The 11,917-nt window shown below is 37.3% G+C and overlaps 1 protein-coding gene across 1 annotated transcript; it reads right to left on the bottom strand.

Annotated features, from left to right (window-relative positions):
- Positions 1–9,916: 9,916 nt before the first annotated feature.
- On the bottom strand, positions 9,917–11,548 carry LOC138882971 (uncharacterized). The gene is made up of 3 exons (XM_070163622.1): positions 10,846–11,548; positions 10,306–10,515; positions 9,917–10,107 (listed from the first exon to the last, which is right to left on the bottom strand). Exons 1-3 carry the CDS (start codon positions 11,546–11,548, stop codon positions 9,917–9,919), a joined length of 1,104 nt encoding a protein of 367 aa, XP_070019723.1.
- Between the last annotated feature and the right edge of the window lie 369 nt (positions 11,549–11,917).

The following is an 11,917-nucleotide window of genomic DNA, read 5'->3' as shown; positions in this document are numbered from 1 at the left end:
TATCATCTGTGTACTGTTTCAGTGTTTGTGATTTTGGTTGCAGTGAATTTGTAATGATTTGGCAGGAAAGTTAGCTAGTATATTTGACCTGATTGAAAGTTTAATATGACTTCATGGTTGAAATTGTTTGATCTTAACTAAGTCTGGTTGCTGTTGTCCCGACCCATTTTCTAAACAAGTCGAGACCGGCACTCGATCACTGAACCTGATCGAGCGAACCATCTCTGCTTATTCAATCTATTATAGCTCCACACTTTATAAAGCAATACTCTAACCAAATACTCTTGATTAATTGAAATATTTAAATAAACCAACTCCAAAACTTTATTCATTGTAACTACTGAATTATTGCTAAGTTATTATAAAATAACATATGAATCTCAACCTAATTACTATGTCTATGAAGCCTCTACTGATAAACTGACGCACTGCTCAGGACATGAGATTTCCTGGTCAGTTCTCTAGATAAACAAAGAAATAGCTAAATGAAAATGACTCTAAGAATACTCCACGAACAAAAGCGGAACTCACCAATATCACTGGAAGGGAAGGAAGTCCTAACTCGTAGCCTGTTCGCCTGCAAATCCGGTTCCTACGTTGTACCGCAGACCAACGTAGGTTCCCAAAAGAGAATGTCAGTACTTTCCACTGTACTCAGTGAGTCTCAACAACAGGGGGAGAAACTTTAATAACATATACATTACGAGCAAAGGTTCTAAATGCATGTAAAACATAAAGCTTATAAGAATAATTCTAAAATAATTGCATAATAGCAATTTATGAATATTCTAAAAGAAATTCTTCTCTTTTTCTTTCTTTAAAAAAAATACTTCACTTTATACTTTGGGAGTTCCAACTATCCTGACTTAACTCTGTCTCAGTCACCGTGTGATCGGCACGGGTTCGATCCTAACCTGATCGAATAGGCCCAATCCACGAGGTGCCACTCGCTTCATGGTTCTCAGCGCTCATGTATCATACCTTAGCATGGCTAAGTAAATTCTCAGCAACGAGACTCTCGGCTCTTATGCTCCCTACTTTGGCACAAGTAGTTTCGGGAAGTCAACGCTTTGGTCAGGACTCTCGGCCTGGACGATGACCCCTTCTCAGAATAAAGGATACTCCCCAAAAATCTTTTCTTTCTAAAACTTCTTCTTGTGACTTTTCAAGTCTAAATCTTTTCTTTATAGAACATTATGTACATGCTCATATTGGTGTCCTTAAATGTAAAGCATGACATAAGAATGAAATAAACATATAAAGATATTTCTAAAGATTCTCTCTTCTTCATAATTTTCAACATGAAAATAGCATATAAGAACAACACAAAAATCTGAAAATTTAAGCACATATAGCATAATAGATCATCTAAACTTTTGCTAGAACAATTCTAAATTAATGGGTACTCACTCGCTCTAATTAAATAAAGATAAACTCTTTTAAGCAATTCATCAAACACCTTGTATGCGTGCTTTTGTGAGTTAAACCACTTTAGTAAAGGGTTATATCAACTCACCTCAAAATTTCTCGAGCCAATACGTAGGTCCCAGTCCAATTGATACCAGTCAAACAATCGATTCTACAACAACCGGTATATTTTAATCAGTTTTAAAGTACTACACCTAAATATGAAATTTATTGATGATATAGAGGAAGAAGGTAATTAACTACTCAATTCTTAGCTAATACTACTGTAGGGTAATTGACAATAAGAAATTTTATATACCTGAGTTCAAGGATTAATGGTTTGTAAGGAACCCTAGAATATTTTCGTGGCCTCCTCAGTAAGCAGGGCTGCCTTTGTTTCGTAGGCTTGTATTTGCTTTGTTTTTTTTCCTTTCCGCTTTTGTTTTGTTTATTCAAATAAGGCTTCTACCTTTTTGTTGCTTTTCTGAACAGGGCTTTTGCCTTTTGCCTCCTTCGAAAATGAATTATGTACTATTAAATGCAAGGCTTTAAGACATTTGTTTTGTTTTGTTAATTTATTTGTTTTTCCGTTTTTTTTTTACTTAACTAGTATTTAATAATTACCCAATTTTAATAATTAACAATATTAAAACTATTAATATTTTCCTAATTGTATATCCAATTTTATATATATATTTCACTATAGGCCAGATAAAAACAATAAAAATAGTAATAATTTAGTTCTATAGTTAGCGTGTCTCGAAACTTTTATAAATTTAAGAAGTGTTACAATCTTCCCTCCTTAAAAACATTCGTCCTCGAATGTTGCTAGGACCTTATTCTCAAGCTAACAATAATCCCTTAGGTATTTGAACCTCTTAAGTTTTCTTAGCACTATTCATTCTTCCAAGGGACTCAAAATTTTGGCTAACTCTCTAAATTTTCAAAAATTTCGGCAGAGTTTCCCTTGTAAATTGGACTATCCAAAAGAATATCCCTGTCATAAATACCACAACTACACCAACAACAACCAAATATACCATAACATGCCATTCATAGGCACCATACACAGCTCATAAATTAATTACTCACACTCCGGCAAGGAGGTACCACAATAACTAACAAGAATCTAAAGCACAACAACTCTAGCACAAGTAAATCACTTTAATAAATTAAATATACTATGGCATAAACTAAATTACTACAACAACTAGGTATAATCTAAGAAGGACATAAACACTTGCTAACTTGTATTAATAAATGAAATATAAATGTCAAGTCAAACCTAGGTTCACATACCTTGTTACTCAAATAAATAAGGATACTTCTTCCTCATATCTTCCTCGACCTCCCACGTAGCTTCTTTTGAATCATGATTACTCCACAAAACTTTTACCGATGCTAATTCTTTTGTTCTTAACTTTCTTACTTGCCTATCGAGAATTTCTATAGGTACCTCTTCATAAGTCAGGCCTTCCTTAATTTCTATGGTATCGACAGGTATTATATGCGACTCATCATGGATGTATTTTCTAAGCATAGACACATGAAAGACAGAATGATCAGAGGACAACTCAACGGGTAGTGTGAGCACGTGATTTTTGCCTCACGAAAACTACTCCAAAATAAATCAAAAAATAAAATAAATTTCTTTTACTGTATAATTTTTGAATTTGCATGGTGTTAAATATTTGTTTTATGTCCGTAAATGTTTACTTTGTCATAATAAAATAAAAAAATAAAATAAAATACAGGTTGCATGCATATAGGATTTAATTATGCATTTAAAAAATAAATAATAAATCACAAAAATATGTGTCTGTTCTAGTTTTAATATTTCACTGTGTGATTAATGTTTTGTCTATGTATTAATAAGAAATTTATCTTTGTAAGGGTAATTTTGTTTTTATTATTTTAATTAGGAATTTAATTAGGAAATTAAAAGAAGTAGAAATTAAGTGGGTAAAACGGATCTGGGCCAAAATCCTAAACAAAAAATCAGGCCCAAACCATTTTAACCCCCACAGCCCAATCCAAACAGCCCAGGCACCGGTCCAATTCAAACGAGTCAAAACGACATCGTTTGATTGCGGTTTATCAGGGATCGTTGGATCAAAGCCAACCAACGGCTGAGATCCCACGAACTTTAACCCATGTCCATTACCCGACCCAGTGCCCCGATTCAGCCCGACCCCAGCAGGAAACCAAACGACACCGTTTTGCTAAGTGAACTAATCCTGGCCATCTATTCTCATTGATCCAACGGTCAAGATTAATCCACCCCACCCCTATATAAGTCCCAAGCCCCTACCCCGGCCTCGAACTGAACACCCCCCTCCTCTCACTGTTCATCATCGTCCCCAAACCCCACTCCTAACCCTAGCCGCCCTAGAATCCCACCGCCTGAAACCCGGCGGCATCAACGCCGCCGGTCACCAAAATAACACCCTAGAACCCCCTGAACATCATCTACACAAATCTGACCTTAGTTTCCTTCGAATCAAACCCCAACTCTTCGAATATTAAATCGAAGGTTGGTCTGAAAACTCAACCCTTTCTAATGATCTCCAAAATAACACCACAGCTTCCCCTAGATACCCTAGCTATGGATCTAGTGTTGGTTTGGTTCGAATCCTTTCAGAACTCTTCGAATCTTCTTTTGAGGGTTCGAATCAAAAATGAACTCACTCAGATTCCTTTCAAATTAACACCAAATGACCCCTAGGCTTCCCTCACCCTTGTGTCATCTTTGGTTCCCTTCAAATCTACCCGGAAATGTTCGAATTTAAAATCCAAGATCTGAAACCCTAAATTTTCCAATCTTGGAAATTTTTTCAATTCAAACGAAGGATTGAGGTTTAATCGACCTTAGTCGAAGTATTTTCAGTTGAAAATACTTCGACTAAGGTCTGTTTGATTTCAAAAAAGTCCAAATCCAAGTTGAGTTTGAGTCCGGTTAAATTTAAAGATTCAGAGGTATGTTTTTTCTATTTTTCTTTTTGTATTCTATATGTTTGTTTCAGTAACCTGTGTAATGTTGCATATTTTTGTTTAATTCCGTGATTCTGCCTCCTACCTATTTACTTGATCCGAATGTGAATTGTTTCTGTTGGTTGTGACTAATTACAATGTGTGTAATCGACTCGATTAAGTTCGTCGATTAGTTATATTATAGAATTCTGTTTCTGAAAATGTTGTTTGAAATAATCTGTTTATCAGTTGTTTGTTGACAATTGTTGTAAATAATCAGTTTGACTAATACTCGTTAATTAAATCAGCTTTGTTTGAAATTCAATAAGATGATGTTGATTTCTTAGCATTAAGTTTCAGGCAGTGTCAATATACTGACCATGCCCCTGCACTTATGCTAAATTCAATTTCAATTCAGATTTTTGTTCTGTTAAGTTCTGTGTATTGTTAATACGTTTGTATACAAGTTCAGTGTTCAATCTGAATTTAGTTTTGTCCATTAGCTATTAGACATTGGGTGTGGGATCAATTAGCTATCATTAAAAAGACAAAATGTTTGTTTTGATTTAGGAATTGGTTTTTAGCTGCTAAACAGTTTAATTCAGATAAACCTGTTAAGATTTAGGCAGTCTTTGGTCTGGGGCAGTAAAAACTGTAATTACAGTAGGATTTTCAAGGGTATTTCTGGGATAGAAACAGTAGGGTAATGTGATAATAGTAGTGGGCTGAAAGTGGAAAGTTAATGGCTATTATTTAGTGTGATAATGGGAAACAAAGGGTAATGGGCTGCTGAAAATCAGGGAAAAGTTAGCCTAATGGGATTTAAAGTGGAAAAACAGATTTTTAATGGAAATTTTCTGTTTTTAAAAAGATAAAAGGGGTCCGGGCAGCACTTAAAAAGGGGGGGACAGACCTGTATAAGATAGAGGGAATTGGGACTGATTTAGATCAGTTTTCAGAGAGAGAGCTTTGGAGAGCTTAGAGAGAGTTTTGGAAAGACAGAAAAAAAAAAATAGGAAGAAGAAAAACAGAAACAGCAAAAAGAAAATATAGTTAGAAACAGGAATCCGAAACAGGAAGAAATTGAAATATGAAAAAATGTTATTCTCCTAGAATCAGTCCATTGTTTGTGCAATTATTTTTGTGTGAATATTATTCAGTTTGAATATGAAATCTTTCCCTCAAGTTTCTGTCACTGTTCATCTGGGTTAACGGGTCTTGGTCAGACTTGTTGTATACTGCTATTCTGCTGATTTGATTACTGCTGCAACTGCTGAAATTTACTTCTTCTACCTTCATTTCCAGGTACTTATCTTCTAAATTCTATGTTGGAAAGAAATTCAGCATGACAAATCGATGAAGATTGAATTGCAATTCTATTTTTTCTAAGTTTGTTATTATAAATTTCAGTTCTCGTTTCATTTTGTTTCATATAGAAGTATGCTTGACATGTTAATTATCAGTTGATCATTTTCCTTTGAAATTCATACAAGTATTGTAATAATTTTACCTATTCCAGAATTTCATTAAGGTATAGTTATGATTGAATTGTTAAGATAGGGAACATGGCATGAAATTGGTTATTAGTTAATTCCTATGACATTGTTAGTCAGGTATAGAGTATTCTGAAATATCAAGAAATTGCATGGTTAGTGTATTTCGATTGTTTGGTTGTGGATTAAGGTTAGATATTGATAGTTGAATAAAGAGTAATATAAAATGTCAAAAACTATATTGCTAGTTTTACCTGGTTTAGTTATGGATTGAATGATGTGAATTATACGTTCATATATGGCGTGATAATAGGTATATATACAACCATTAAGGGATGATGAGTCGATGTATCTCATTATGATGTTAAAATGCTATGAATGTTTTAGACATACAACTATGTTGCATGTAAGACAATATTGTTAATCGATTTATAATTCCCTTTCTTATCAAATTGATGCCTATTTACCATCTTAAATAAATAATTAGGCCTATTAGATTAAAACAAGTATATGAGAATAAGAGGAAATATACAAATTGCCACACTTTATATCAATGACAACTAGAAATAGGATTTGCACAAATTAAATAATGAAAATTGTTCAAAAAATACTTCTTCCCTCCATAAATCATGTTTGTTAATTTCATATACAATTCATCCTTTGGCATATATATATGTTATATTTGTCAAAAATAGTATTAATCATGTTTTTATTCTGTTCTTTGAATTTGAATAGTTGGAATGAATATAAATTATACGCGGAAATTATAATCGACGAGCAACATTTAATAAATTGTGAATTCTTTTTCAAGAATTAAAGGGTATCTTAAATGGAGATTTCTCACAATATAATAAACAATTTGGGGAAAAAGTCCATAATACTATTAACAAAGATTTTGCGCAATCAGAGATGCGTTCGCGCACCCTGATTATATTTTAAAAGTAAATTCGGATTATGCGTACGCGCAATTTCGAGCGAATATTTAATAAAACGAATTTCTTTAAAAAATATTAAATAATTTCATATAACCCGAGATGTGCAGTTCATTGTCTAAATACAAGGGTGATGATGTTCCTGATTTTATTTTAAATTTCGAACATATGTTTTTGTTGATAAAAACTATAACAATTTTATTGTGTACACGTACGCGTGGCACGATCCCCGGTAATTATAAAAAAGTATATAATACGAATATACGTACGCGTAATTCGTCCATATAATTGTAAACAATAAGTAAAAGCGGTAGTAAAATCATGCAAATAAAAAACGTATTTAGTAAAAATCAAGATAATTAAGCCAAGAATGAAAGCAGTTGAGCGACCGTGCTAGAACCACGGAATTCGGAAATGCCTAACACCTTCTTCCGGATTAACAGAATTCCTTACTCAGGATTTCTGGTTCGCAGAATAATAAACAGAGTCATATTCTCCTCGATTCAGGGATTAAAAATTGGTGACTTGGGACGCCTTAAAATTCCCAGGTGGCGACTCTGAAACGATTAAATAAATCCCGTTTCGACTGTCTTTTAATTGGAGAAAACTCCCTTGTACCCTCTTGAGTATGTAAAAAGGAGGTGCGACAGGTAGTGCTAGCTTATAAGCCACGTTTCCTTTCTTTTCTAGAATTTCATAAGGTCCGATAAATCTAGGGCTAAGTTTCCCTTTCTTACCAAACCTCATAACTCCTTTCATTGGTGAAACTTTCAGAAACACCTTATCACCAACCATGAACTCTAACTCACGATGCCTCTTGTCAGAATAAGACTTTTGACGACTATGTGCCGCTTTAAGTCTTTCTCTAATTAGCTGAACTTTTTCCAAGGCCTCACAAACAAACTCTGGACCAATCAACGGCACCTCTGCTGGTTCAAACCAACCCACCGGAGACCTACGTATCCGCCCATACAATGCTTCATAAGGAGCCATACCAATGCTGGCCTGGTAGCTGTTATTGTAAGCAAATTCTATAAGTGGCAAGTGATCATCCCAATTACCTCCAAAATCTATAACACACGCACGCATCATATCTTCGAGAGTCTGAATGGTCCTTTCTGCCTGGCCTTCGGTCTGTGGATGAAAAACGGTGCTTAAATTGACCTTGGTACCTAATCTTTTCTGAAATGCCTGCCAAAAATTTGTTGTGAACTGAGGACCTCCGTCAGATATGATTGAAACTGGAGTACCATGCAATCGGACTATTTCTTTTATGTACAACCGCGCATACTGCTCTGCGGAGTCTGTCATCTTTACTGGTAGGAAATGCGCGGACTTTGTCAGTCGGTCTACAATAACCCAAATTGAATCATGTTTACGGTATGTGCGAGGTAGACCTACTACGAAATCCATATTAATCATCTCCCACTTCCACTGTGGTATCTCTATATCTTGAGCTAGGCCACCAGGCCTCTGATGCTCGGCTTTGACTTGCTGACAATTTAAACATTTAGCCACATGATCTGCTACTTGTTTCTTCATGCCTTTCCACCAATACAACTCTTTCAAATCTAGATACATTTTGGTAGCACCTGGGTGGATAGAGTATCTCGAACTGTGAGCCTCCTCCATTATGGCCTTCCTAAGACCTTCTACATCAGGCACACATAACCGATCATTCAACTTCAAAACTCCGTCACTTCCTAGAGTGAAAGCAGTGATTTCTTTGCTTCTGACTCCTTCTTTTAATTTCACTAAGTACGGATCTTCGTCTTGCTTAGCCTTAACATGCGCAACAAGGGAGGATTGCGCTAAGGCATAAGCAGTTATGTATCCTTCTTCGGTCTCATCTAATCTAATTCCATCATTTGCTAGTTTTTGAATTTCTCGACCCAAAGATCGCCTTTGTACTGCAAGATGGGCCAAGACACCCATTGACTTCCTACTAAGTGCATCTGCTACCACATTAGCTTTGCCCGGGTGATAAAGGATATTGATGTCATAATCCTTCAATAGCTCGAGCCACCTTCTCTGTCTCAAATTTAGTTCTTTTTGCTTGAAAATGTACTAGAGGCTTTTGTGATCTGTAAACACTTCAGAATGCTCGCCATAAAGGTAGTGTCGCCATATTTTTAATGCAAACACCACTGCTGCAAGCTCCAAGTCGTGTGTGGGGTAATTCTTTTCATGATTCTTTAACTGCCTGGAAGCATAAGCAATAACTTTTCCATTTTGCATAAGAACACAACCAAGGCCCACTCTGGAGGCATCACAATACACTGTGAACCCACCCGAACCTGTTAGCAAGGTTAGCACAGGTGCAATGGTCAACCTCTTCTTTAACTCTTGAAAACTCTGCTCACAAGCGTCTGACCATTGGAACTTAACTGCTTTCTGAGTCAACTTAGTTAATGGAGCTGCAAGTGAGGAAAACCCCTCTACAAACCTTCTATAGTAGCCAGCTAACCCCAAGAAACTCCTGATTTCGGTTGGCGTTGTCGGCCTGGGCCAGTTCTTGACTGCTTCTGTCTTCTGAGAGTCTACTTTTATTCCTTCACTAGATACCACGTGGCCTAAGAATGCTACTGACTGCAACCAGAACTCACATTTTGAAAACTTGGCATAAAGCTCATTATCCTTCAAGGTCTTCAAGGCTATTCTAAGGTGTTCTGCATGTTCTTCCTTGCTCTTAGAGTATACCAAAATATCGTCTATAAACACGATAATAAAGGTATCCAAGAATGGCTTGAAAACTCTATTCATGAGGTCCATGAATGCAGCTGGAGCATTTGTCAACCCGAAGGACATTACTAGAAATTCATAGTGCCCGTAGCGAGTTCTAAAGGTTGTTTTAGATATATCCTCCTTTCTGATTCTCAACTGATGGTATCCCGACCTCAAGTCTATTTTTGAAAAGTACTTTGCACCCTGAAGTTGATCAAATAAATCATCAATTCTTGGCAGTGGGTACTTGTTCTTAATGGTAACTTTATTCAACTGCCGATAGTCGACACACATTCTGAGAGACCCATCTTTCTTTTTGACAAACAGGACCGGGGCACCCCACGGTGAAACACTCGGCCTGATGAAGCCCTTGTCAAGAAGGTCTTTCAACTATTCTCTCAACTCATTAAGTTCTGCTGGAGCCATCCTATAGGGAGGTATAGATATGGGCTGAGTGCCTGGCATGAGATCAATGCCGAAGTCTATGATTCTTTCGGGAGGAAGTCCGGGAAGGTCATCTGGGAAAACTTCTTGAAATTCTCTAACAATTGGCACTGACTGAAGAGCTGGTGGTTCTGATTCTGGATTAATAATGTGAGCCAAATAGGCGAGACACCCCTTACCGATCATTCGTTGTGCCTTAAGATAAGAAATAAACTTACCTACAAGCGATGCTGAACTACCCTTCCACTCTAAGACTTCTTCATTTGGAAATTGGAACCTGACTATCTTGGCATGACAATCTAACATGGAATAGCAGGAAGACAACCAATCCATACCCATGATCACATCAAAATCCACCATTTCTAAATCTATGAGATCAGCTTTGGTGTTGCGACCTTGGACTGAAACTGTACAGCCTTTATAGACTCTGGTGACTTTCACTGACTCGCCAACTGGAGTAGATACTAGGAATGGATCACTAAGTTGTTCAGGTTCTAGTCCGAGGTTAATTGCAAAGTATGGAGTCACATATGAAAATGTTAAACCTGGATCCATTATGGCATAACCATTATGTGTGCAGACTAAAAGTATACCTGTAATAACTTCTGCAGATGCCTCTGCACTCTGACGATCAAGTGTAGCAAATAAACGGGGTTGTCCCCCTCCCTAAGTAACTCGGTCTGCACCTCTGCCTGCTCCATGCCCGGACTGATTATGAGAACCACGAGCCTGAGGTGGTGCAATTGCAGTAGCTGAGGAACTAGAAGGACGAGTTGATCCACCACTGAAATTACGTTGCAACTTTGGGCAGTTGGCCTTTATATGACCAATATCTCAACAATGGTAGCAACCATGAAACCCGAGCTTGCACTGACCTGAATGTTGCCGCTTACATGTTCCACAAAGACTTTGCTGGTGTGAATGTTGCTCAGCATGACTCTGGCTAAGTGAGGATGATGTCCTAAAATTCTGATTCTGGCGAGACTGATTTCCATTACTCTGAATACGTCTGAAGGAAGACCCACCACCTGACTGATGACTGAACTGAGCTGGTGCTAATGACTCTTTATTAGAGGAATCCCTTCCGCCTCTGCTGGATGTACCATTAAACCTGCCCGTTGTCCGGGATTTCTTGTTATGCTCTTTCTCTTCTCTCCTTTGTTGTCTGTCTTTTTCTAAGTGTTTGGCGAACCCCACAACAGATGAGAAAGCTGTCATTCCTACCGCTGCAGCTGATGTCGTATCCTTAATGTGGTAAGCCAAACCGCCAACAAACCTGCGAATCTTTGCTTTTTCTGTCTTAACCATGTGAGGAGCATGCTTAGCTAACCTTATGAATTCCATGTAGTACTCTTGCACACTTTTATTCCCTTGCTTGAGTTGTTCGAACTCTGTAGCCTTAGCTGCCATATCCTCTTCTGGGATAAAGTTAGCCATGAAGGCCTCTTCAAATTCTTCCCAAGTAGGTGGACCATCATCTTCATCTCTCTCTTTTTTCCACATCTCAAACCAAGCGTCAGCCACATCTCTAAGCTGGTAAGCAGCCAGCTCCACAGCTTTGTCATCAAATACTTTCATCACTCAGAGGGCTTTCTTAACACCCTCCATCCATAACATTGGATCTTTATCAACTATAGAACCATGGAACACTTGAGGACTCAACTTCAGAAATTCATTCACTCTTGAGGACTCAGAATTGTTCTGCCTATTTGTTTGAGGTGGAATCTTATCTCTTTTCTCGTTCTGGTTGGCCATAAAGTCCTTAAACATCTCCATAGCACTGTTGACTGCATTGAACATCTGACCCACCTCTGGGGATATAGTTGTTTGAGTCGGAGCTGCTGTTGGGGTTGGCGTTGGATCCTGAGGTACTTGCTCATCATGCTCCACCACTTCTTCAAGTTCAACCTGGGGTTCTTGAACCCCCCTTGTGGATTTACCCTACCT

The sequence above is a fragment of the Nicotiana sylvestris genome, chromosome 2, assembly GCF_000393655.2.
Source record: "Nicotiana sylvestris chromosome 2, ASM39365v2, whole genome shotgun sequence".
NCBI classification, from domain to species: domain Eukaryota; kingdom Viridiplantae; phylum Streptophyta; class Magnoliopsida; order Solanales; family Solanaceae; genus Nicotiana; species Nicotiana sylvestris.
Note: the sequence above shows the minus strand (reverse complement) of the source record. Positions and strands in the feature narration are given on the sequence as shown.

Excerpts from the sequence above, each read along its gene's own strand:
- LOC138882971 (XM_070163622.1), bottom strand. The coding sequence starts at position 11,548 with ATGAAAGTATTTGATGACAAAGCTGTGGAGCTGGCTGCTTACCAGCTT. Across the intron at positions 10,516-10,845 it reads ATGTAAGCGGCAACATTCAG|GTTTAACATTTTCATATGTG; the intron begins GTCAGTGCAAGC and ends TAATGGATCCAG. Across the intron at positions 10,108-10,305 it reads GGATTTTGATGTGATCATGG|AATCAGAACCACCAGCTCTT; the intron begins GTATGGATTGGT and ends TTATTAATCCAG.